Source organism: Salvelinus sp. IW2-2015, linkage group LG3, assembly GCF_002910315.2.
Source record: "Salvelinus sp. IW2-2015 linkage group LG3, ASM291031v2, whole genome shotgun sequence".
In the NCBI taxonomy this organism is placed as follows: Eukaryota; Metazoa; Chordata; class Actinopteri; order Salmoniformes; family Salmonidae; genus Salvelinus; species Salvelinus sp. IW2-2015.
In genome coordinates this window covers 23,560,299-23,587,610 of record NC_036840.1, presented here as the reverse complement: position 1 = coordinate 23,587,610, position 27,312 = coordinate 23,560,299, and the positions used below count along the sequence as shown (strand labels likewise).

Here is a 27,312-nt window from a genome sequence, read left to right as displayed (position 1 = left end):
CCGTCTCATCTTCTGCCTGCGCCTCCATACATCCCTCCTTCTCCCCTCCCTCCCGTTCTTTTTCTCCCTGCCTCCCTAGCAAACGACCTCCTTCCGCTACCTTCGCATACCTGTTCCTCCCTCGCCTCCCTCCCTCCTTCTCCCTGCGCTCCCTCAACTCCTCTCCTCCCTGCCCTCCCTCCCATCCCTCCCTCCTTCCCCGACCTCCCTCTCCTCTCTCTCACTGCGCCTTCTGCCTACATCACCCCTTCCCGCTCCTTCTCCCCTCTCCGTCGCCCTCGGCTTCTACTCTGCACTTCGCCGGGTCCCTAACATGCCCTCCTTTTCGCCTCGTCGCCCTCTTCCTGTGCTCTCTTCACTCGCCTGCGCTAACATCAACTCCTGTCCCTCCTTCACCCTCCCTTCACTCTTTCTCTTCTCCTCCTCTCGCCTACATCCCTCCCGCTTCCAGCTCCCCTCACGTGCTGGTTACTCTCTCGCTCCCTACAATCACTCCCTTCGCGTAGCTGTACTGCCCTCCCTCCTTGGAGACAGCATGCGCCTCTCCTTTCTTCACGTCCCTCCCTTATATCAGCTCACTTCGCCATCCGCTGTCCCCCTCCGCTCCACTCTTTGCTCTCTTGACCTCCCTACATCACTTCCCCGTGATTCCCCTAGCGCTCCCCCTTCGCTGTCCCTCTCGCTCTTTGCGTCACACTCCTCCCTAACATCACTGCCTTCCTTTTCCTTCCCCTCCTGGTCCGCTCCGCTCTCACTCACCTTATCTAGGAAGATATAGAGACGGCAAACGGCTCCACATGCTCAGATTCCATCTCGCTGCTTGCCACTCCGCTGGTTGACACGGCTGGATGGGTCTCGGTATCGGACCAAGACGCAGGAGCAACTGGCTCATTGGAAATTCCCGAACATCCAGGCTAGGGTAGTTACCTGCAGGCGGGGCTACGACTCGCACGGTGTCTTCCAGCAGCACGTTCAAGCAGTAGTAGATCCTCGCAGGCTTTGCATGCTCTGAAACATACCTCATGGAAAACACATACAAGATATAACAATGAATACTAATTAATGAGGTTCATTGAGTTTATAATCACTTTCAATATTATTTTAGGATGTAACACCACCGTGGGTGGTATTGAACAATGTTCATGGAAGGAATAGAGTTTGAGGATGACAGTAGTTTTAGGACTTCAGGAGTGTTTCCATGGTCAGATCCAGCTAGTTTAACTGGGAACCGAGGAGTTTTCTTGTTGTCAGAGAAAACTAGTTACGGGGACCTAGCAGTTTTTTACTGGGCAGATAGCAACTAGTTTCTGGAGGGACTCCAGAGTTTTTCCTGGTCAGATCCAACTAAGTCCACTGGGACCTAGGGAGTTGGTCCTGGCTTCAGATCCAGCTAAGTTACTGGGGACCGAGGGAGTATTTTTTGAGTCAGATCCAACTAGTCCACTTGGGATCAGGAGTTGGTCCCGTGGTCCAGATACGCTAGCTTACTTACTGGGACCAGGAGCTTTTCCTGTTCAGATCCCCTAAGTTACTGGGACCGCCAGAGTTGTTTCCTGCGGTCAGATCCAACTAAGGTCACTGGGACCAAGGAGTGTACTGGTCAGAATCCAGCTAGTTACTGGGTTACCAAGGAGTCTTCCTGTATACAGATCCAACTAGTTGGCTACTGGGTGACCAGAGATTTTTCTGGTCAGTTCACAATGGCCCTAATGCCTACACAGTATTACCAATGTCATGTAGAGTCCACCTGAGTACCTTGTCAGTTGTGTTTAACCCCTGTCCCAGGGGCACAGTGTTTTTTTAGCGCTTTGCACTCGTGCCTGGTTGCGTGCGTGGAGGTAGGCTGTGGGAGGATCCATGGGACAGGTCTTTACACTTTCCATCTGAACCCTTCCTGGTCGCTGGTAGGAACCAGCCAGCAACTCTCACATGAATCTGGCGTTAACTCGCAGGGAGTTAGTAGGTCCCCCTGCGAGTCACTGGACTGGTAGACGCAACAACAACACACATTATCAGGGCGTACGCACTAACAATATTTACAATCACTGACCACATATAACCAGACTCAACACGGAGAGACATTAGTGTAGTCAGGGTCCCTACCTGGCGATCACTGGGATCTAGAGCACATACAACAATACACCTATAAACCACACATATTACAGCAATGACAAATATAACGCCACAGCACGCAAGAGAATACGTTTAGCAGTCCCGTACGGGACACTGGACTGGAACACTACAAACAAGCATAAATAGTGTAAGGCCAAGACTTCATTATGTCATTTCCCATTCGTGTCATTTGTTCATGTTGCATCGTCGGTCATTTTGTTTGCAGACACAGCTGGCGTAGACAGTAGTGTAAGGGGTGTATCTATGGCCATCTGGCTCACTCACACCAGTCTCCTCCCCTCAGTACAGCCCAGGTCGGCAGAAACAGAGAGGCCTCTCGTGCTCTCCAGGGAGCTTGGGGTCCAGCCAACCACGGATACATCTCAGACGACAGACGTGATAGGAATGACAGCTGCTTCTTGGCAGCGTCCGCTTGCAGGCGATATGTCCAGCTGCTCCAGGATCCGCAGCATGGCGGCTTCTGATTGGCTAGCCTCCACTGAACGTCGTTCCTGGACGAGGCTTGCGGAATGCTGCTGTGGGAATAGGACAGCAGCTCAAAGGAGGGGACCGGATCCGAAACAACAACAACAAACAAAGAACATTCAAGTGCATAAAGTTCATCTTTGTTTATGTTGACCGTAGCCACCACTCAACCTCCGTGATGTTGGAAGAATATTTGTATCTTGTGGGTCTTGGTGGTGGTCTGTACGGTGCAGCTACTTTTGTGCGGTAGTGGGAGGTTCCCGTCCTGGGCACTACCATCCTGGCTGCATAGGGGTTTCGGGGGCTGTCGTTGAGAGAGGGAGGGAGGGGGAAGGAGTGATGTAGGGAGGGAGGAGAGAGAGTCACACTCGGACCCTGTGAAGAGGGGAGGGGAAACACAGACATGACTGCATTTACATTCAGACTGAACTCACCGACCTAGCATAAAAATGTGATTACTGTGCTTACTTCCATACTTTCATTAGTGACACTAGCCCTCCCTCCCTCTCCCCCTCCAGTTCCATGTTTGGCAGGTCATTTCTCTCGCACAGGACTGGTCCCCTGCTACCCCTGTCCCAGAGACTACTACCAGCCAGACCACGGCCGCTCCTATTGCCTCTCCTGCCCATTCTACGGCACCACAACAGTCACCGGGGCCACCGCCATACAGCACTGCTCCAGTGAGTTACTGTTACACTACACTGCCTAGGTCTCAAATCCCACAATATTCCCCATACAGTGCACAAAATGACACACTATTCTCTATGTAGTGCACAAAATCACACACTATTCTCTATGTAGTGCACAAAATCACACACTATTCCCTATGTAGTGCACTAAATCACACCCTATTCCTTATATATGCAGCCAAATAATTTCCAATAAAGTTTGAACTGAACTATAGTGTACTTCATGGCACCCTATTTCCCTATAGTATTCCCCCATAGGACTACTGACATATGGCTTTGGTTAAAATGACACTAGATGGGTACCAGGGTATAATTTAAGACCATAGACATACATCATTGTTTGAGACTGAGCCACTGAATGGAAAAGGGTTTGCAAAAAGGATCAGGAAAGAATGGAAATGATTTCGTCATGTGACTACTGAATGGAAATAACCTAGGAATTAAAAGCCTTAAGGGTGCGAACAAACGGTGGCTGGTAGACTTGGCCAACCAGACTAAATGAGCTTTGTTAGTGTCTGCCAGTTTGGTGGCGAGTGGAAACTCTCTCTCTCCTTTCTTCTCTGATTCTCTCTCTCTCTTTCTTTTCTCTGTCTCTCTCTCTTTCCTTTTTCTCTCTTTCTCTCTTTATTTCTCTTTCTCTCCCCTTCCTTCCTTCCTTCCTTCCTTCCCTTCCTTCCTTCCTTCCCCTTTCCCTTTCCTTCCTTCCACTTCCTTCCTTCCTTCCTTCCTCTTCCTTCCTTCCTTCCTCCTTCCTTCCTTCCTTCCGTTCCTTCCTTCTTCCTTCCTTCCTTCCTTCATCTTTCCCTTCTCTTCCTCTTTCCTTCTTCTTCTCCTCTTCCTTTCCTCCTTTTCATTAACTCCTTCCCTCCCTTCCTCCCCTCTTCTCTCTCCCCCTCTCATCCCTCGCCTCCTCTCTCCCTCCATCTCCATCCAGTCAGTTGGCTCTAGTTTCCTGCCCAAGGAGGAGAGTGTGACATCAGCCCCAGAGGTGGTGGTTTCACAGGGCTATCAGGCTAGTAGCCAGGTGAGACTGACTGACCCATGTCCTCAAGAGACTCCTTAAGGGGTTTACAGCAGATCGGTTGACTTGACTGCACTATGGTTATGAGTTATGATCTGACCTGAGTTTCAAATACTTGAAATACTTTCTGTGCCTGTATGGCTGCGTTTACACAGGCAGCCCAATTCGGATCTTTTGCCCAATTATTGGCAAGAGATCTGATCAGATTGGTCAAAATGCACTGGCAGCCTTTGAGCTTGCCTTAATCAACCAACGGAAAGGACCCTAAACTGAAAACCCCACCCACCTGTTGCACTCCAGGCAGACTCAAGCAAATGCTCAAAGTATTTCATATGTTTTTTCAAGTATTTGAACCCAGGTCTGGTCATGGTTATTGAATATGGAGTGTAAGAATACATTTCTCTCCTAGTCCTGAAATTCTCACACTCCATATTCATAAACATAACTCCTAACCACATTACTGTTCCTCTCCCCAGGTCTTCCATGAGTGTTTCTTGAACCCGTGTCAGAACAGGGGGACGTGTGAGGAGGTGGGGGCGGGTTACATCTGCACCTGTCTACCTGGTTTCACAGGTAAACTACACCCATGAATGCATTCTTCATCTATTCAAACGTCTCGTCATGTGTACGCTTTCGGTCATGTTCATCAGAGCAATAAAAAAGTTGTCTCGTCATAAAGCTGTGAACATGTATTTCTACCTGCAGGGGCGAAGTGTGAGAGTGACATAGATGAGTGTGACTCGGCACCGTGTCAGAATGGGGGTCTGTGTAAGGACGGGATGGGAGACTTTGTCTGCCAGTGCAGACCAGGCTTCGTAGGTATGGGGACGTCATGAATGTCTGGTACCCAGTTTCCACTCCCTTCCACTTCATTCCTGTTCATTTTCTTATCTCTCCTAGACATTTAGTAGCCTGGGTCCCAGTCTGTTTTCTGTAGAAACCTCAGTCCTATCAGTCCTCGCCAAACATGACTACGACATAGGACTTGGCTAAAGCAGGAGCAGACTGTCACCTAGGCATTTAGTGCTGGTCATTTGCAACCGACCTGATGACGGACTGTAGTTTCTTTCTGCCGATGTCGTTTCTCTGCCCCAGGCTCTCTGTGTGAGGCGGAGGTGAACGAGTGTAGCTCCTCCCCCTGTTTGAACGAAGGAGTGTGTGTGGACGAGGTCAACCAGTACACCTGCAGCTGTGCTGATGGCTTCACAGGTGGGATCCCTCTGCCTCGTTACCAGGCCCCTTGGGCCCTTCAGTTACCTTTATTCATAACGAGCAAAGGCCACATTTCATGCAACTACCGCAAAGGCAAAACCAGCAAAACCAAAACTTTTTGCAACGTCAATGAAAAGCCAGCCTAAGTTTATGCAGCAAACGTTCAATGACGACAATGCAATTCATTGGGATCTCCTGTATTCGTGCAAAAGGCGTTATGATCAACAACATGATCTTCTTCTAGGGTCTCATTGTGAGCTGGAGATAGACGAGTGTCTGTCCAGCCCGTGTCTGAACGGGGGTGTGTGTGATGACCTGGAGGGGGGGTACTCCTGCACCTGCCTCCCYGGCTACTCTGGGGACCGCTGTGAGGTCAACGTGGACGAGTGTAACAGCGCCCCCTGTCAGAACGGAGGGACATGTCGGGATGCCGTCAACAACTTCAGGTAATTAAAACCCTTTGCGGAAAGAGGCCTTCGGACCTTCGGGACTTCCTGGTTAAATAAAGGTTATATCAAAAATATAATAAAATATGACTGACTGCCGTCAACCAAGTTGCCATATCTTACTTCACCTACCAACATACTCATCTGCATGTTGATGTTTTAAATGGATAAACAAATATTTAAATCTAGACACTTTGTTGAACTTTTAATAGTGAAAGATAGTAAAGGCTAGCGTGCAAGAAACAACATCTGTAATTGTTTTAATCAAATATGACACATTAGGATGAAATTGGTTAAATATTGCGTATAATGTGCATAATGTATTGCACAGGTATGTATGACGTACTGGTCTCTATCTGTGTCCAGGTGCCAGTGTGTGGAGGGCTACCGGGGCAGGCTGTGTCAGGTAGATGTGGATGAGTGTCAAGCTAACCCCTGTATCAACGGGGCCACGTGTGTGGACGGAGTGGACTCCTACACCTGCCGCTGCCCTCCTGGGTTCAACGGAACCAGGTGTGAGACAGGTATAGATGAGAGAGAGAGAGAGAGAGAGAGAGAGAGAGAGAGAGAGAGAGAGAGAGAGAGAGAGAGGGAGAGAGAGAGAGAGAGAGAGAGAGAGAGGGAGAGAGGGAGAGAGGGAGAGAGGGAGAGAGAGAGAGAGAGAGAGAGGGGGAGAGGGAGAGGGAGAGGGAGAGGGAGAGCTTCATCTTCATTTCCGGCCTTAACATTTTCTCTCTTTCAGAGATGTCAACATCCTTCAACCTGGACTTCGAGGTGTCAGGTATCCATGGTTACGTGATGATGGACGGCATGATGCCGGCACTGACGGAGATCACGTGTACTTTCTGGATGAGGTCTTCGGACACCACCAACTACGGCACGCCCATATCCTACGCCGTGGAGGGAAGTGACAACGCATTCCTGCTCATAGACTACAATGGGTCAGTGCTGCCACAGACACACACACACAGACACACACACAACTTTCCCTTTCCCGTAAATGTTAAGGCTGTCATAAGACACTAGCCACAGCTATACTATTCTCGGGGTCCTCACAAAACACAATACAAAACAATATTATTTTCTGTCTCTCTCCTTTTCTCTGCTGCCTCCCCCTGCCTCCGTCTCTCTCTCTCTCTCTCCCTCCCTTTTCCCCAGGTGGGTCTTGTACGTCAACGGTAAGGAGCGTATCACAGACTGCCCGGCGGTCAACACGGGTCAGTGGCACCACATCGGCGTGTCATGGCGGAGCTGGGACGGGGACTGGAGGGTCTACATCAATGGCAACCCCTCGGACGGAGGGAAAGGCCTGTCAGTGGGCACCACCATCCCAGGTGTAGTGCTGTCCTCAGCCTGCTCATAGCTATTATCTGAGTGTCATAGTATCATGATGTACTGTATTCATACTTCCATGCATATGATGTCATTTCCTACATCCCAAGTGTAGCGCTATTGTTAGCCTGCTCAAAATAAAGTATCAGTTTATTGTCAATCTATATATCATCATAGCACCACAGCTAACCATCCCAGGTGTAGTGCTATTTTCAGCAGTGCCTTAGCCTGATCTTGTATCTGCTTATTGTGTACTTATGTCCTAGTAGCCTGCTTATAGTTTCTAAGTTTTGCATATCAAAAAGTAGAATGATGCTATTTTGCAGGTCTTAATGAAATAATAGCAGTGAGGTTAGGTTTTAAGGCACATGTCACAGAACCCGAAGAAACCAAGAGAGGTGGTTAACCTTTGACCCTTGACCTCTACCCTCCAGGTGGAGGGGCGTTGGTGCTGGGCCAGGACCAGGACCAGAGGGGCGAGGGCTTCAACCCCGTGGAGTCCTTCGTAGGGTCCCTCAGCCAGCTCCACATCTGGGACCGGGTTCTCGACCCACAGCAAGTAAATCCCACTGACGCACAAATCCAGCTGTCCTAGCTACTGCTCTACAACCTGAACTACAGACTCACATATTAGAACTGTAGCTAGCATATCACTATCTAAAACATAACGACCAGCTTAGTGTACTAAGTCTGTTTCTGCTTCAGAACAACTTGTTTTTCATTMTCACGCTAACCGTGTTTGACACACAAAATAGTAGTCTCAAGCAGAAGAAGACTGTTGTCCAGGCTACAGTACATAAACTGGCATCTCTGGGTGGCAAAAGTTTGAAATGTCTGTGTAACATGTACAAAAAACTTCTGTGGCAGAAAGTGACCTCCATATTTCTCTGGGTCCATAGATCAAAATACTAGCCAACACCTGCCCGGGGAACAACATCAGAGGCAATGTCCTGGCGTGGCCTGACTTCCTCAATGGAGTGGTGGGGAGAGTCAAGACTAACCGCGACTGCATATTCTGTGCTGGTGAGGGACAGATCTAGGATCAGCTTACTCTGGCAAAGTCCTGACCTTAACCATTAGGGGGATAAACACATGTCTAGTGGAAACGTTAACCCTCTCCGTTCTCCTCCTCAATTACATTTGTTTGTGTGTCAGACTGCCCCCTGCTAGAAAATGCTGTGCCTCACCTGCGTGCGTCCAGTCCAGCTGTCAGCCCCGGCTCTCAGACGCAGCTGTTCTGTGATCCCGGCTTCTACCTGGTGGGGGAGCCGCTGCTTCAGTGTCAGAACAAGGGAGAGTGGAGTCACGCCCTGCCCCGCTGTGAACGTGAGGGACCATCAGTTAGACATACACAGACCCTAACACTATATTCACGCATACATGCATCCATGTACCTCGACACACACGCGCGCATGCGTGCGTACACGCACGCACGCAGGCAAGCACACACACACATGCACACACACAGACAGGCATTAGGCATTAGAAAGCAGAGTTTGCATTTGAGTCAGCTAAATACATAAGCATGACCTCAGTAATAGAGGATAGCCATCAGAAAGCATTCAAACGCCAAAACCATTGAGCCTATCTGCCAATTATTTGAATGACTATTTSAATGGCAAAGTGGGCAAACTCAGACATGAAATAGCAAACAACAAACGGTGAGCTATCATATTCATGTATAAAATACCTAATAATGAAAGAAAAACATTGTCATTTTGAATTCTATAGAGTTGGTGTAAAAGAGGTGGACAAATTATTGTTGTCCATCAATAATAAGAAACCACCTGGTATTGACAAATTAGATAGAAAGCTACTGAGGATGGTAGCAGACTATATTGCCACTCCTGTTTGTCATATCTTTAATCTAAGCCTCGGCAAAATTGTTTGTCCTCAGACCTGGAGGGAAGCTAAAGTAATTCCGCTACCCAAGAATGGTAAAGCACCCTTTACTGGTTCTAACAGCCGACCAATCAGCTTGCTGCCGGTTCTTAGCAAACTGTTGGGGGGAAAAATGGGGTTTGACCAGACACAATGCTTTTTCTCTGTGAACAATTTAACACCAGACTTTCAGCACTCTTATAGAGAAGGGCACTTAACATGTACTGCGCTGACACAAATAACTGATGATTGGCTAAAATAAATTGATGATAAGAAGATTGTGGGAGCTGTATTGTTAGACTGTAGTGCAGCCTTTGATGTTATTGACCATAATCTGTTAGTGGAAAAAATGTATATGTTGTGGCTTTACATCTTCTACCATATCATGGTCTGAGAGATACTGTATCTATCCATAGACCCTAAACAAAGAGTTGCAGTCCGTTTTGGAATGGGTGGCTAATAATAAACTAGTCCTGAACATCTCTAAAACTAAGAGCATTGTATTTGGCACAAATCATTCCCTAAGTTCGAGACTTCAGCTGAATCTGGTAATGAACGGTGTGTCTGTTGAGCAAGTAGAGGAAATTAATATTCTTGGTGTCACCTTAGACAGTAAATGATCATGGCCAAGGCATATTGATTCAATTATTGTAAAGATGGGGAGAGGTCTGTTTGTGATAAGGAGATGCTCAGCATTCTTTACACCATAATCGACCAAACAAGACCTGCAGGCTCTAGTTTGATCTACTCTTGACTACTGCCCGGTGATATAGTAAAGTGTTGCAAAGAAAGACCTAGAAAATCTGCAGCCGGCCCTGTTAGAACAGCACATCTTTCCCTTCAATGTACACAGATGACTAATGTCAACCGTGTACATGTCGGTCTCTCTTAGCTCAAAGTAGAAGAGAGATTGACAGCAAAAATAGTATTTTTGGGGTGAGAAATATTAACGTGTTTAAAATGTACAAATTGTCTGTATAATCAACTTACATATAGCTCTGACAGACATACTTACCCCACCAGACATGCCACCAGGGGTCTCTTCACAGACCCCAGGTCCAGAACAAATTCAAGAAAGCTTACAGTATTATATAGAGCCATGATTGCATTGAACTCCCTTCCATTTCATATAGCGCAAGTGAACAGCAAACCTTGTTTAAAAAATAAATGAATAAAGCAACACCTCACAGAGCAATGCCTCTGACATGTATGTGTAACTGATACACACACACACACACACACACTATTATTCTTTAGTTCTATTGTTTATGTTTTTATTTGTGTTCATTTGTGTGTCTTTCGTTGTACTTGTTTTTATTTGATATACATGTGTCTGTAATGTCTATGTTAATGTTTTAAATGTATGTCAACTGTAAAGTCTTTTTGTCTGTAATGTCTTTTTCGTTATGTGTCGGACCCCAGGAAGACTAGCTGTCGCCACTGGCGTCGGCTAATGGGGATCCTAATAAAAATCATAAAATCATGACCTGTGTACTGTCTATCTATAGGAGTGACATATGGGTTAATACCTACCATCTTCATTATCGTAACCATAGTAGTAACGTAGTCATTGAACACATTCACAAAACCTAACCTGTGTATATTTACCTGTTTACCTACATAGGAGTGACGTGTGGTCTCCCTCGGCCCCTGGAGCATGGTCTATTCCAGGGTTCCGACTACCACGCAGGCAGCACTGTGGTGTACCAGTGTAACCCTGGCTTTTACCTGCTGGGGGACGCCAAGGTTCTCTGTACCAACAGTGGGAAGTGGGGAGGAAACCCACCAGCCTGCCTGGGTAAGACTGAAACTCAGACACGGGATGAATATACATTATGAACCGTCTCAATTCGTTAGCCTCAATTTGTCGGAGCATGGACTCCACAAGGTGTCGAAAGAGTTCCACAGGGATGCTGACCCATGTTGACTCCAACGCTTCCCACAGTTGTGTCAAGTTGACTGGCTGTCTTTTTGGGTGGTGGACCATTCTTGATACACACGGGAAACTGTTGAGTGTGAAAAACCCAGCAGCGTTACAGTTCTTGACGAACTCAAACCGGTGCGCATGGCACCTACTACCATACCCCCTTCATAGGCACTGAAATCTTTTGTCTTGCCCATTTACCCTCCATGTCTCAGTTGTCTCAAGGCTTAAAAATGATTCTTTAACCTGTGTTCGCCCCTTCATCTACACTGATTGAAGTGGATATAACAAGTGACCTCTATAAGGGTTCATAGCTTTCACCTGGATTCACCTGGTCAGTGTACACTACCGTTCAAAAGTTTGGGGTCCCTTAGAAATGTCCTTGTTTTTGAAATAAAACCATTAAAATAACATCAAATTAATCAGAAATACAGTGTAGTCATTGTTAATGTTGTTACTTACCATTGTAGCTGGAAACAACAGATTTTAATGGAATATCTACATAGGCGTACAGAGGCCCATTATCGGCATCCATCACTCCTGTGTTCCAATGGCATGTTGTGTTAGCTAATCCAAGTTTATCATTTTAAAAGGCTAATTGATCATTAGAAAACCCTTTTGCAATTATGTTAGCACAGCTGAAAACTGTTGTACTGATTAAAGAAGCAATAAAACTGGCCTTCTTAGACTAGTTGAGTATCTGGAGCATCAGCATTTGTGGGTTCGATTACAGGCTCAAAATGGCTAGAAACAAAGACCTTTCTTCTGAAACCCGTCAGTCTATTCTTGTTCTGAGAAATGAAGGCTATTCCATGCGAGAAATTGCCAAGAAACTGAAGATCTCATACAACTCTGTGTACTATCCCTTCACAGAACAGTGCAAACGGTCTCTAACCAGAATAGAAAGAGGAGTGGGAGGCCCCGGTGCACAACTAAGCAAGAGGACAAGCCATTTCCAGCTACAATACTCATTAACAATGTCTACACTGTATTTCTGATCAATTTGATGTTATTTTAATGGACAAAAAATGTGCTTTTCTTTCAAAAACAAGGACATTTATAAGTGACCCCAAACTTTTTAATGGTAGTGTATGTCATGGAAAGATGTTCCTAATGTTTTGTTTAACTACCGTATTTAGTGTATGTTAATAAATACATGTTTTCAAACAGTGCAGTGTGTAATGATGGTGTGTGTACGTACAGATGTGGATGAGTGTGCTTTGGGCTCAGACTGCGATGAACACGCCAGCTGTCAGAACACAGATGGCTCTTATACCTGCACCTGTATCCACCCCTACACCGGAGACGGGAAGAACTGCACAGGTAACACACACACAAACACACACACACGTACTGTAGCATACTGTAGGCCCGGACCCTACCACCGGAGCCCAAGGTTTTCCCCGGTCAGGTCCTGTGGTCAGGAAAATCTCAGGGCCTCAGCAATGACACTTCTTAGTTATATCACAAGCTACAAAACGCATTATCAATGTATAGCAATGCCTCTCATGCCTTATCATCAAACAACTAGAGTTTACCAAAATGTTTGAATTCATGAATATCTTTTGGCGCTTCAAGGTGCAGTATGTAGCTACAGTACCAAACCTTTGTAGTTTTTTTCCTCTGTATTTATGTTATCAATCTAGAGCCAGTAAAGTGTGAGAACCCGGGGGCACCAGAGTTCGGTTACCGGGAAGGCAGTAACTTCTTGATGGGAAGTGAGGTTGTGTTCAGCTGCAAGGAGGGTTACGAACTGATTGGCTCATCGCATGTCCAATGCCTGGAGACAGGAAGCTGGAATGGTGTTTTCCCATATTGTAGAGGTACAGAAAACGTCAACATACAGAGCGTGCAAAGCTGTCATCAAGGCAAAGGATGGCTACTTTGAAGAATCTAAAATCTAAAATATATTTTTAATTGTTTAACACTTTTTTGGTTACTACATGATTCCATATGTGTTATTTCATAGTTTTGATGTCTTCACTATTATTGTACAATGTAGAAAATAGTAAAAATACAGAAAAACCCTTGAATGAGTAGGTGTGTCCAAACTTTTGACTGGTACTGTGTGTTACTGTGTATGTAATGTAATACATAGCATAATATACAGTACATTCTGAAAGGATTCAGACCCCTTGACTTTTTCCACATTTTGTTACGTTACAGCCTTATTCTAAAATGGATGAAATAGTAGTTTTCCCTCAGCAATCTACACACAATACCCCATAATGACAAAGCAAAAACTGTTTTTTATAAATATTTGCTAATTTATAAAAAATTAATTAAACTGAAATATCACAATTACATAAGTATTCAGACCGTTTACTCAGTACTATGTTGAAGCACCTTTGGCAGCGATTACAGCTTTGAGTCTTCTTGGGTATGATGCTACAAGCTTGGCACACCTGTCTTTGGTGAGTTTTTCCCATTCTTCTCTGCAGATCCTCTCAAGCTCTGTCAGGTTGGATGTGGAGCATTGCTGGACAGCTATTTTCAGGTCTCTCCAGAGACGTTCGATCGGGTTCAAGTCCGAGCTCTGGCTGGGCTACTCAAGGACATTCAGAGACTTGTCCCGAAGCCAATCCTGTGTTGTCTTGGCTGTCTGCTTAGGGTCGTGGTCCTGTTGGAAGGTGAACCTTCATCCCAGTCTGAGGTCCTGAGCGCTCTGGATCAGGTTGTCATCAAAGATCTCTCTGTACTTTGCTCTGTTCATCTTTCTCTCGATCCTGACTTGTCTTCCAGTCCCTGCCGCTGAAAAACATCCCCACAGCATGATGCTGCCACCACCATGCTTCACCGTAGGGATGGTGCCAGGTTTCCTCCAGACGTGACGCTTGGCATTCAGGCCGAAGAGTTCAATCTTGGTTTCATCAGACCAAATAATCTTGTTTCTCATGGTCTGAGAGTCCTTTAGGTGCCTTTTGGCAAACTCCAAGCAGGCTGTCATGTGCCTTTTACTGAGGAGTGGCTTCTGTCTGGCCACTCTACCATAAAGGCCTGATTGGTGGAGTGCTGCAGAGATGGTTATCCTTCTGGAAGGTTCTCCCATCTCCACAGAGGAACGTTGGAGCTCCGTCAGAGTGCCCATCGGGTTCTTGGTCACCTCATGACTTGGTTTTTGCTCTGACATGCGCTGTCAACTGTGGGACCTTATATAGGCAGGTATGTGCCTTTCCAAGTCATATCCAATCAATTGAATTTACCACAGGTGGACTCCAATCAAGTTGTAGAAACATCTCAAGTATGAACAATGGAAACAGGATGGACCTGAGCTCAATTTTGAGACTCATAGCAAATGGTCTGAATACTTATTTAAATAAGGTATTCCGTTTTATTTTATTTTATACATTTGCTTAACTTTTTTTTTTTAACTATTTTCGCTTTGTCATTATGGGGTATTGTGTGTAGATTGATGAGGGGAAAAAAACAATTTCATCCATTTTAGAATGAGTCTGTAACATAACAAAATGTGGAAAAAGTCAAGGGGTCTGAATACTTTCCGAATGCACTGTGTGGCATGATAATATATCGGATGCTAATATATGACATGATAATATATGGCATGATAATATATGGCATGATAATATATGGCATGATAATATATGGGATGCCCTACTCAAGGTTTCTATTTGAGTTTCTATATCATCTCATTATGTTTCATTCTGTCTAATTGTATGACATTATGTTTTGTCATTTAGCAGATGCTCTTATGCAGAGCGACTTACAGGAGCAATTAGGTTTAAGTGCCTTGCTCAAGAGCACATCGACAGATTGTTCACGTAGTCGACTCTGGGATTCTAACTAGCGACCTTTCGGTTACTGGCCCAACGCTCTTAACCGCTAGGCTACCTGCCACTGACATAACATACAAAAATAATCCTCTTTTCACGTAATGATTTTCATTGTTACTATCAGTAGAGATCCAGCATTATGTACAGTATGATAATGTATCCAGAAATACCCAGTTTCATGACAGTCCATTTACATTTGCGTAATCTAACACTATCCTCATATCCAGAGGGTACAGCCACTGCATTCAATGAGGTACTTAGTCAACAATATTATAAATAACACAATTATCCTGATTATGCCCATCGATCCTTTGTTAATCTCAGATCTGCCTCTGGACCGGGCCACTGGATCTAACCCTAACCCACACTGTTTCTGGGCCTAACCCTAACCCACACTGTTTCTGGGCCTAACCCTAACCCACACTGTTTCTGGGCCTAACCCTAACCCACACTGTTTCTGGGCCTAACCCTAACCCACACTGTTTCTGGGCCTAACCCTAACCCACACTGTTTCTGGGCCTAACCCTAACCCACACTGTTTCTGGGCCTAACCCTAACCCACACTGTTTCTGGGCCTAACCCTAACCCACACTGTTTCTGGGCCTAARCCTAACCCACACTGTTTCTGGGCCTAAACCTAACCCACACTGTTTCTGGGCCTAACCCTAACTCACACTGGCTCTGGGCCACATAGTCTTATGAAAGCCAGGGGAACCAGATCGGTATAGGACAAGTCTGGTCTGGTCTGGCCTGCCTGGTCACACCATGGATGTTATACAGAGAACCAGGATTTCAGTACCAGGATGTTATACTGTACCTGTGTGTCCTCTGATTCCAACAGGTGGGAAATATGACATACTATATATAAGTTGTTTGTCAAAAAGTAATCAACCTTTTCTTAGACCACAATGAAATATGAGGATACTGGCAGGTGAACTGAAGTTTCGGTTCAACGTTTCATAACATAATAGGACATTATACTATAGAACAACATAACATGATGAAACATTATTTACCTAAGAACTTTCATAAAATCAGTTTATTTTTGTAAATTGACCATTACTAGAACTGATCAGCCCCCGCGGTCTTGTCTTGTTCCCCAGCCCTCTCCTGTGGACGGCCCTCTGTCCCAGAGAACGCTGTGATGATGGGGACCAACTTCACGTTTGGAAGCAAGGTGACTTTCAGGTACCACCGTCAGCCATTTACAACAAGTGTCATACTGGCAAAGGAGACCATTTAGATGTAACAACAATATGACTGTGCTGTTGCATTGAGATAATGCTGCATTCATATATTCTGTTCTCTATTTTCTCTTTCCCATTAAGATACTTTATGTGTTACTTACTGTAAAGATATCAACAACCAAATGCATTTCCATGAGCATTAGGCTGATAGATAGTTGCTGAAATTAACCTCTATTGACATTGCCATGTCTCCCGTATTCTCCCATTATGAATGTATTTATGTCCCTCTGGTCCACTTCAGCTGTGTTACGGGGTTCGTCCCAGGTGACACCTATGATATGCGGTGTCAGGCCAGTCGGAAGTGGAGCAGAGCGCCCCCTGCCTGTCAACGAGTCACCTGTGGGGACCCTCCACACGTAGACAATTCAGATGTCACCCTCAACGGGAAAACGTACCTGTCCACAGTGCTCTACACCTGTGCAGAGGGATACAGGTAAGGACGAAGTCTGTCCTGGGTTATCATTTCTGGTCTTATATCCACATAGTGTCTCCGAGTGGGAGGGCTGATCTAGGATCAGGTCTCCAACTGTCCACATAATCTTATTCATCATAATATAAAAGGTGAAACTGATCCTAGATCAGCAGTACCTGGTATTATGGGTCTTATAAAGGTTCATGAAGGTGTCATAAAAAGATAAGATCCTTATCCATTGAAAAGAATAAGACATTCTATAGATTGAAGTTCCTCCCTCGATGTAGTGAGTTTGAAAGTGGTAGCTAGTAAATATGTGATAGAATGCAACTGACTAGTGTTGCTGCGCATACCGCTTGAAAGTGTTGTGTGTGTTACAGATTGTGTGTGTGTGTGAGTATAGACATATTGTGTGTAAAATGTGTGCATGTGTTAAGACTGCAGGGCTCTGAGGAGGTGGTGTGTGAGGCGTCAGGAGAGTGGAGCAGCCCCGCCCCTTTGTGTGCCAGCATCCACTGTGGAGACCCTCCTGCCCTCCGAGACGCCGCGACCATCGGGGACGACCACGCCCTGGGCAACAAGGTGCACTACGTCTGCAAAGAAGGGTAAATAATGTACAGTCAACCATATTTCATTAGGATACAAGTTACTATGTTAACTTAATGGAGGCCTTGTATTACAGGCATTTGGGCTTCTCAAGTGTTGTAAGACATGGCTGAACAAGACTACCTCAGTGTTAGCATTAGAGTGGTCACCATTAAAGTCACAGTTCAAGTAATCTCGTCCACCAGCCGTCTCTCTCTCTGTTGAACCATCTGGTTTCACAGCGCCTCAAAGCGGGACTTGACTGGAAGTCTATGGCAGGAGCGGACGAAACAACCGCTGATTTTAATTGGCTGATCTCTCGGGCTATTAGCATAACCCTCCCTCAAACACTGTGGACTTCAAAGCGTGAGCAGGGCAAGTAATCTGAGGTAGTGAGTTTGGAAAATCTGAAAGTACGCATCTTAGAAATAGTTTTCACATATAAACTTTATATGCCCGAACTCAGAATCAATTGGGCTTCCCAAAAAATGGTGGCATGCTCGCTCCCTCTCCCGACTCGATTTTAACCACACCCTTTTCAAGTCCCACTTTGTTGCACAGTGTTACCAGGCTCTACGCGCCAGCAATTCGAGCCAGTTCTAGTTGTTACAGTATGTAGTTGTACAAGTAGTAGTGCTACACGATTTTGTATCTTTACTTTTAATTTTATTGTTGGATTTATTACTTCCTGTCCTGATCCACATTTGATTGTCTCTGTCTCCACAGATACACTCTGATTGGACCAGAGACCAGAGAGTGCCTGTCAACTGGCCAATGGACTCCTACCTCCGCTCAGTGTGTCCCCCGATCCTGTGGCCCTCCCCCTTCCATAGACCACGCCATTGCCCATGCCGGCCACCAGCTCTTTGGCGACATGGCCAACTACTTCTGCACAGACGGCTACACCGCTGGCAACAATTCTAAGGTTATTTGTCTCTTTTATTGCCCTTTCATTTGTTTGGATCTCGTTCATTTTGTTGTTAAAAAAATGAAGTGTGTTGCAATTCTAAATGCAGTTAAATAAAGTTTGATTTGATTTGATTTCAAGGTGGTCTGCAACTCCCAGGGAGTGTGGGCACCCCCCGAAGGCCAGGAGGCCCCTCACTGCATCGCCAATTTCTGCCAGCGCCCGACTGACCTGCCCCACGCCATCTTGGACTCCACCAATAAACCCAAGTATGCCAGCAACACAGAGGTCAGCTACAAATGTGAAGAGGGTTTCGTTCTCAACACAACCGCCACGCTGAAATGCATGATTGGAGGGGAATGGATGCCCTCGCCGTACGATGTGGGTTGCGTGCCGGTGCGGTGCTCCAAACCGTCTGGCATCGAGAGGGGGTATGTGAGTGGAACCAACTATAGTTTTGGAGCAATGGTGGCGTACAGTTGTGATAAGGGTTTCCTGATCCGAGGGGAGAAGAGGAGGACATGTAAGGCCAATGGAGAGTGGGGAGGGGTCCTACCTGTCTGTCAGCCTGTCTCTTGCCCCTTCCCGCCGCCACTCAAAAATGGATTCATCCAGGTACGTTGTTCCTCCTCTCAAATTCATGTCAAGGCTCAATCTAGAAAGGTGTGGAGAAACGTTAACTGTAATCATTACAAACAAAACATTATGCATTTTGTAAGTCCATTAATTGAGTAAAAACAACTAAAAGTTCAATTTCAGAGTTTCCACTTTGCTTCCACTCGTTCCTGTGCTTGGCCATCTAATTCGATCATAGAGAAAGATCCTTCTCATTTATTCTGGCAAGAGATCTTGCGTAATCTCAGTCAAAACACAGTGTCCTCTCTGTACAATAAAACATCTTCTTCTGTGTTTCACCCTACAGAACAAAGGCCGTTTCTTCTTCAACAGCAAGGTGACATACGCATGCAACGCCGGCTACCGGCTGACGGGCCGTCCGGTGCGACTATGCCAGGCCAACCGCCAGTGGTCTAACGGCGACTCGCCCGTCTGCCACCTCCTGACCTGCGACCCCCCGCCCAGCATCCTGCACGGCCAATACCAAGGCTCTGTCTTTGAGGTGGGCCGCAAGGTCAAATACGTCTGCGACGAGGGCTACGAGATGGCTGGCGACGCCGTGTGGACGTGTCTGAAGTACGGCAAGTGGGACAAATCGAGGCGTCCGCACTGCTCCCCGGTCCAGTGTCCAGAGCCGCCCCTAGAGGAGAACCACCTGGTTCTACATAGTCTAGACTCTGACTCCGGAACTGTGGAACTGTCCTGCGAGGACGGGTATGTTCTCCACGGTGCCCGGACCCTCCACTGCACCCCCGCCCAGGAGTGGAATGACACCTTCCCCGTCTGCAAGCAGGTGTTCTGCGGCCCGCCGCCCGAGGTGGCCTTCGGCGACCCATCGTCAGCACCGTTGTCGGCCCCGTCCTATTTCAGCTCGGTGGTGAGCTACTCCTGCATGGACGGGTTTACTCTGAGGAAGGAGGGGTCTGTGACCTGCCAGGCAGATGGACACTGGAGCAGCCCTGTCCCAGAGTGTATACCAGTAGAGTGTCCCCAACCTGTAGAGATAGCTAACGGTATAGTGGACGTTCAGGGACTGATGTATCTCAGCACGGCCCTCTACAGCTGTAAACCTGGTTACACTTTAGTAGGCAACGCTACAGTACTCTGTGGTGAAAGTGGGTTATGGATTGGAGGCGTGCCTTCTTGTCGACCAATCGAGTGCTCCGTCCCCAAAGAGATACCCAACGGGAAGATGGCGTATACCAAACTGCAGTTCAGCCACGCTGTCACCTACTCCTGTCAGCGTGGTTACCGTCTCCAAGGCCCCGAGACGTTGAAGTGTCTGGCGAATGGGCAGTGGGATCAAGAAACACCTGTGTGTGTCCAGATCTACTGCGCCCCGCCCAACCCCATAGACAATGGCTTCGTGGAGGGACTCGACCATAAATTCGGCGTCACCATCTTCTACAGCTGTTTCCCCGGCTTCCAATTGGTTGGCCAGAACCACCTAACCTGCGAGGAGTTCGGTTGGTCTAGTTCTGTCCCAGTCTGTGTTCCCTCCGACTGCGGCCTGCCCCCTCATATCGACTTCGGCGACTATTTGAGACTCTTGGATCCGAACGCAGAGCTAGCCGACAGGGACGCAGCTATAACATCCAAGCCTATAGGTGGTGCTACAGTTGCATTTTCACTCATGGATATGCGCTTCCTGCATGGGACTGTGATAGTGTACCGTTGCCACAAGGGCTACGAACTTACAGCCCCTACGGCCTTGGTGTGCCTGGAGGATGGTGGATGGAATGGGACGGCTCCGATGTGTGTCCCTGCAGAGTGTGAGGAGCCGCCAAGCCCGGACCACGGCTCTGTGAACATCACAGACACAACCCTGGGCAGCCTGGTGAAGTACAGCTGTGAGCAGGGCTACGAGTTAGAGGGGGAGTCAGTCAGACAGTGTGTGGCGGGCCGACAGTGGAGCGATGTACCGCCTGTCTGCCGACCTATAAGCTGCGATGACCCGGGCAACATTGATAACGGCTCGAACCACGTGGATTCCTTCCTGTATCTGGGGGTGTTGCACTACGAGTGTAATTCCGGGTTCAACCTGATGGGCGGCGACACCAGGACCTGTCAGGCAGACGCTAGGTGGGATGGTGAGAAGCCGTGGTGTGAGCCTATCTTATGTGGCTCTCCAGTCGTCCCTAGTGATGTCACTGTGAAGGGGAAGGAATATACGTTTAGCAAACAGGTTGAGCTGAGCTGTAGGGCTGGATTGCTCCTACAAGGCCCCTCTGTTAGTGTGTGTCAGGCCGATGGTACATGGAGTCAAGGGTCACCTGAATGCCGCCCAGCAAACTGTGGCAGACCAACATCCATCAAAAATGGTCAAGTCTTGGGCTCGGACTTTGGCTACGGTCATGAGGTGTGGTACAAGTGCGAGGAGGGGTACAGCCTCAGCGGCGGCAACCCCACACGGTTGTGTCGCGGGGATGGACTCTGGGGGGAAGGCCCTGCCCCTCGCTGTGACATCATTGCCTGTGACCCGCCGCAGGATATCAGCCACGGGTTCCTCAACGGCTCCAGCTTCAACTACGATGATGTCGTAGAGTACGTGTGTTTCGACGGGTACGAGGTCATCGGAGACTCCGTCCTCCGCTGTTCTGCCCAGGGCCACTGGGTTGGGACGGTACCAGAGTGCCTCCCCTGCCTCTGCACCCCTCCAATGTTAAAATACGGGGTGGTGCTGGGGCGCGACCACGCCTGCGGTGACCGGGTCTCCTTCCACTGTGATGAGGGCTACAAGATCCTGGGGCCATCAGCGGCAACGTGTGAGAAGGGCGGGTTGTGGACCCCAGGTGTTCCTGTGTGTGGCCGGGGGAGGTGCGTGGCCGCTCCGCCTACAATACCGCACGCTGTCCAGCAGGGCGGCGGCGCCACTGCAGCTGACACAGTCACCTACAGGTGCAGACCAGGTTACCAGATGAAGGGGTCCTACCCCCATGTTACCTGTGGTAGGGAGGGCAGGTGGGGGGAGGTGAGGATCAGCTGTGAGCCCGTCTCTTGTGGAGCTCCAACTCCTGTACCCCATGCTCAGGTGGTGGGAGAGATATTAACTTTTGGGAGCCAGATACAATACAGGTGAATATGAACTTCTGTATCTTATTTGTCCAATCTTTGTGTTAGAGAAGTACCACTATTCAAGTAGATAGTATGGTATTTAATATCCCTCTCACCCCCCTCTCGCTAGGTGTGATGAGGGGTATGAGCTGTCCAGCCAGTCAGACTCTCTGAGCTGTCAGTCTGAGGGCACCTGGTCTAAACAAAGCATCAGGTGCCGCCCCGCTCCGTGCCTGCTCCCTGCCAACTTCCCCACCCACGTCATGGTCACAGGGGAGGACCTCACCCCGGTTGGGGGGATAGTCACCTTCTCCTGCCCAACGGGGTTCATCCTGCAGGGACCAGGCCTGGCAGAGTGCCAAGTGAGACTGCTACTGTGTCAACAAAAAAATAGTGGTGACATTTTTTTTCTCCATCAATTGCGTTGATGTTTTGGTCCAAAAGGCCATCATCAGAACGCTGAAAAATAACAGACAGAACCTAGTCAGAACTTTACCTCTGGTCGATTTTATCACCTTTTATTTTGACTACTGGGTTATTCACATCATTCATTTCATGTGATTTAGCTAAATGTTAGCTAAATGTTTACTGAATATGAATTAATTTCAGGACTATTTCTTTATGTTGTACTGTAGCTAGGTGGTATCTGGTCTCCAGGCCTGTCCTCTGTCTCCTGTGGTCTGGTGGTTTGTGAGAAACCTCCTCTTCTTCCACATGGCATCACTGAGGGGGACAGTTACAGCTACGGAGACATTGTCTTGTACACCTGCCTGCCTGGGTTTGAGATGAAGGTAATGTCTGACACAATATTATACCAGCACGATATTATATTATTGCAGTAGTATTACAATATTATAGAGTATAATTACAAAACAGAGAATATTTTGCTTCAATTTTGGCTAAAATGATTGTATGATTATAATACGAGCCATGATTCGACAGGAAATAGGCCTATTGGAGTTTTTAAATCCTCTGGAGTTGAGGGTGGAATTACATTGAATCAACGTTATAATAATATGAATGATGATTATATTTTGATAGAGAATAGAGTGCAATGCATCATGGTAGATTTGAGATTGCTATAGTGAAAAATCTAATAAATGTCACTATCACTCTTACTTTGGGTGAAACCTGAGAGACTGCCAAACACATTATGTGCATTGCCTAGGCACATTTTGTGACATGTTGAGGTTGGACCCAGGTGCAGAGAAGAGACCAGACGAGGAATCAGTGGTTAAGGATAAACATAATACTTTAATGAGAAACGGTAACGGAAGAATCGCAGTAACACTGGGAAAACAACAAACACTGTGTCTCGAATACTCACTCAGGCGACAAGCGCACATGGCACACAATTCAAAGCTTCAGCAAAGGACAACAGAAAACACACCTTTTTTAACAGCGAAATCATAATGAGTAAATAAGACACGCCTAAGTGTCGTTATTGTCTCTAGGACGTCTCTGCCGCCCTCTGGTGACAGGTGGAACCATGAAACATGACCTATTACTGGAAATCACATGACATCATTTCCCCTAAACTATTAATGAAAGTGCATGCTGAGTCATATTTTTATTTAAAAAATGTATTTAATGGAAGCAGAGAGAGCTTTGTGAGTCTGTGTTAGCAGATAGATTCACAATTCCCAGTGTGTCTATTTTTGTATAGATACACAGTGTCTGTAATACAGCAACTCACTCTATTACAGGGAGACTCTGTACAGACCTGTCAAGGAGACAGAACATGGAGTGGGGCTCAGCCTACGTGTGTCAGTAAGTGTGTGTGTGTGCACGCACATGTATGTGAGTTTCGATATAGAATGGAATTGTTCCTTCGTGTCAATTTCCATACTGTAAGAATGTGCGTGATTGAACGTTTAAATGCACCAATTTAGCAGAAATGATTACTGTTATCCACATCCAAATGTTCTGTGTCCTCAGCTGTATCATGTGGCCAACCTCCCTCTGTGGAGAATGCAGAGGTACAGACATCAGACGAAGCGTACCAGGGCAACGTCAGCTATGTGTGCAACTCTGGCTTACATCTGGTTGGCCCACAGAACCTCACCTGTCTGGCCAATGGAACATGGAGCCTGCCTGCACCAACATGTAAAGGTATGGATGGCGCGTTATTCCAGGTTTATCATATTGTCCTCGAAGGCATTTAAGACAGGCAACTTGTAATCTACTCGAGCATTTGAAATAGACAATAGAAAAAATCATAATCAATTTGTTCTTAATATCTCTCTCTCTCTCTCTCTCTTTCCCTCCCTCTACCTCTCTTTCTCCCTCTCCTCTCAGTTGGCCAGGGTTGTGACATCCCCAAGGAGCTGTTGAATGGCAGGGTGCAGGAAGAGAACCTGACCACCGGGCGTGCTGTTGCGTTTCAGTGTGATAAAGGCTACGCCCTAAAGGGGGACACTCTGGTGGTGTGCATGGGAGACGGGACATGGAGCTCCACCTTCCCCTTGTGTCAACGTAAGACATTGAGACAAACCAACATCACTACAACATCACAACTAACATGAATGTGTTACAGGAGTTTTTCTGGGACAAGTCACATGGTCAGGGATACCTCCTGGCCCTATTCATAGACAAAATAAAGGAGCCAATCCATGCTGCTGGTTTTATCTTATTAATTTATCTCAGGTTCTGTTCTTTCTATTTGTTTACAATCTGGAACAGAGTAAATGGGCATTTTAACATCATAGATTTAGCCGGTGGGTAACTTGTGGAATAGACACTGGCTGGAATACGGTTTTAACCAATCAGCATTCAGGATTAGACACAGCCCGTTGTATAATTGTTTCCAACCAGAGATACCAGTTGTATTTCTACACCTCACATTCTTCAGTTTACACAGACCACAGAGGGGGGGGAGGCTATTCCACAGTCGATTGGAATACTTTGCAACATCACCACTCTTTCACATGCTGTTTCAAAACCGACTTTGTCAGTAGCTAACGACCTGAAAATAATACCATTAAGAGCACTGAGCACACAGCTTGCATGGTCTCACAAACATTTACACACCTTGTTATGACATGTAGCACCTGGGCTTATGCCGAACCTGTCTGTAATCCACCATTATACTCTATGGATAAGCATGAGTTGTCTCCAACTGGTATTCTTCTCACAAACATTTTACCCACATAGACACTTGTCAAACCTGTCTATAGTGTAATCCAATACTACTATACTCTGTGTCTCCCCGTGCAGCCAAGCCGTGTCCCCCTCCCCCGGGATGGAAGGTGAGCGGTGGGGGTGTGAACACCTCTAAACAGCTGTTCTACGTGGGCCAGTCGTTACCGTTCGCCTGTCCCAAGGGTCACCAGGCCAAGGGCACCGCCACCATCACCTGTAGGACAGACCAGACATGGACCCCAGTCAGCACTGTCTGTGAGAGTGAGTAGATACACTTTAAACTACTGTTCTTTAATGCTGGTTCTGGTCCTGGATATCCACTTGGGGAGCAGGGTTTTGTTCCAGCCCAGTACTAACATCAGGTCGTTATTGTAAAAGAGAATGTGTTCTCAATTACCTTAATTGACATGGTTAGATGAAGATAATGGTAAACCATTTAAACTACGGGAAACAAGGGTTTAGTCGAATCAGGTATGTTAGTGCAGGGCTAGAATGAAAGCCTTAACACCAAAACCTACCACATCATGACAACACAGTGCACTACTCCGAGAGTGTCTGGTCAGCAATGTAAGATATGACTGGTAGGTCAACTACACCAACCCCTCGCATATTAGTCTTTTATTATCACGTCCCAACCGGGATATTGACATTGGAAAGAGACGAGGATTTCAAGATAAGGTACCGTTCTAGGTCAACATAGAGGGATTGAATCATAATTTCTCTTTCGTTCTCTCACCATCCCTTCCCCTGGTACACTTTAAGGTGATTGGTTTATTAAAAAGAAGAACAGCCATAAAAACAGTACAGCCATCAAGTGTGTTCTCTAGTCTGCGTCCCAAATGGCACCCTGTTCCCTATATAGCATACTACTTTTGACCCGAGCCCTATGGGCTCTTGTTTTAACAGTAGTGCACTATGAAGTGAATTTCAGACGCAGCCGAGGTGGAACATTCATGTTCCGGAAGGTGGCTCTGACAGATTAGATATGAGTTACTGAGATGAAGACTGTTGAGTATGAGTCATCCTATTGATTTTGTTGCATTTTGCATCATCATGATGATGTGGCCGGTGATACTTTAAAAGTCCAAACTCTTGAAAACTTGACTGCTGACATGCAAAACCTTTTGGGACTGACTTTTGGAGTGTACTAATGCGGAAGAAAATACTAAAAAATATTTTTTCAGTGGTTTCCATTTAACCGGGTGGGAGCCCACTCCAATATACTGTTTTCCCTTTATTTAACCAGGTACAGTTGAAGTCGGAAGTTTACATACACCTTAGCCAAATACATTTAAACTCAGTTTTTCACAATTCCTGACATTTAATCTTAGTAAAAATTCCCTGTCTTAGGTCAGTTAGGGTCACCACTTTATTTTAAGAATGTGAGATGTCAGAATAATAGTAGAGAGAATTATTTATTTCAGCTTTTATTTCTTTCATCATATTCCCAGTGGGTCAGAAGTTTACATACACTCAATTAGTATTTGGTAGCATTGCCTTTAAATTGTTTAACTTATGTCAAACGTTTCGGGTAGCCTTCCACAAGCTTCCCACAATAAGTTGGGTGAATTTTGGCCCATTCCTCCTGACAGAGCTGGTGTAACTGAGTCAGGATAGTAGGCCTCCTTGCTCGCACATGCTTTTTCAGTTCTGCCCACAAATTTTCTATAGGATTGAGGTCAGGGCTTTGTGATGGCCACTCCAATACCTTGACTTTGTTGTCCTTAAGCCATTTTGCCACAACTTTGGAAGTGTGCTTGGGGTCATTGTCCATTTGGAAGACCCATTTTGCGACCAAGCTTTAACTTCCTGACTGATGTCTTGAGATGTTGCTTCAATATATCCACATAATTTTCCTTCCACATGATGCCATCTATTTTGTGAAGTACACCAGTCCCTCCTGCAGCAAAGCACGCTAACAACATGATGCTGCCACCCCCGTGCTTCACGGTTGGAGTTCTTCGGCTTGCAATCCTCCCCCTTTTTCCTCCAAACATAACGATGGTCATTATGGCCAAACAATTCTATTTTTGTTTCATCAGACCAGAGAACATTTCTCCAAAAAGTACGATCTTTGTCTCCATGTGCAGTTGCAAACCGTAGGCTGGCTTTTTTATGGCGGTTTTGGAGCAGTGGCTTCTTCCTTGCTGAGTGGCCTTTAAGGTTATGTCGATATAGGACTTGTTTTACTGTGGATATAGATACTTTTGTAACTGTTTCCTCCAGCACCTTCACAAGGTCCTTTGCTGTTGTTCTGGGATTGATTTGCACTTTTCGCACCAAAGTACGTTCATCTCTAGGAAACAGAACGCGTCTCCTTGCTGAGCGGTATGACGGCTGCGTGGTCCCATGGTGTTCATACTTGTGTACTATTGTTTGTACAGATGAACATGGTACCTTCAGGCGTTTGGAAATTGCTCCCAAGGATGAATCAGAAATTTTTTCTGAGGTCTTGGC

The 27,312-nt window shown here is 46.5% G+C and overlaps 1 protein-coding gene across 1 annotated transcript in view; it reads left to right on the top strand.

The window, feature by feature from the left end:
* Positions 1-27,312, top strand: part of svep1 (sushi, von Willebrand factor type A, EGF and pentraxin domain containing 1) — a 143,421-nt gene that overhangs the window by 103,021 nt on the left and 13,088 nt on the right. The window contains exons 16-42 of the mRNA XM_024011308.2: positions 3,117-3,278; positions 4,226-4,311; positions 4,785-4,881; positions 5,014-5,127; positions 5,404-5,517; positions 5,765-5,966; positions 6,333-6,490; positions 6,709-6,907; positions 7,125-7,300; positions 7,733-7,857; positions 8,198-8,321; positions 8,454-8,624; positions 10,804-10,977; positions 12,307-12,426; positions 12,750-12,926; positions 15,998-16,082; positions 16,383-16,574; positions 16,991-17,158; positions 17,865-18,063; positions 18,187-18,660; positions 18,968-21,735; positions 21,845-22,076; positions 22,350-22,505; positions 23,421-23,484; positions 23,653-23,826; positions 24,013-24,189; positions 24,931-25,116. Coding sequence (XP_023867076.2) covers positions 3,117-3,278; positions 4,226-4,311; positions 4,785-4,881; positions 5,014-5,127; positions 5,404-5,517; positions 5,765-5,966; positions 6,333-6,490; positions 6,709-6,907; positions 7,125-7,300; positions 7,733-7,857; positions 8,198-8,321; positions 8,454-8,624; positions 10,804-10,977; positions 12,307-12,426; positions 12,750-12,926; positions 15,998-16,082; positions 16,383-16,574; positions 16,991-17,158; positions 17,865-18,063; positions 18,187-18,660; positions 18,968-21,735; positions 21,845-22,076; positions 22,350-22,505; positions 23,421-23,484; positions 23,653-23,826; positions 24,013-24,189; positions 24,931-25,116 — 7,074 coding nt within the window. The remainder of the gene's footprint in view (positions 1-3,116; positions 3,279-4,225; positions 4,312-4,784; positions 4,882-5,013; positions 5,128-5,403; positions 5,518-5,764; positions 5,967-6,332; positions 6,491-6,708; positions 6,908-7,124; positions 7,301-7,732; positions 7,858-8,197; positions 8,322-8,453; positions 8,625-10,803; positions 10,978-12,306; positions 12,427-12,749; positions 12,927-15,997; positions 16,083-16,382; positions 16,575-16,990; positions 17,159-17,864; positions 18,064-18,186; positions 18,661-18,967; positions 21,736-21,844; positions 22,077-22,349; positions 22,506-23,420; positions 23,485-23,652; positions 23,827-24,012; positions 24,190-24,930; positions 25,117-27,312) is intronic.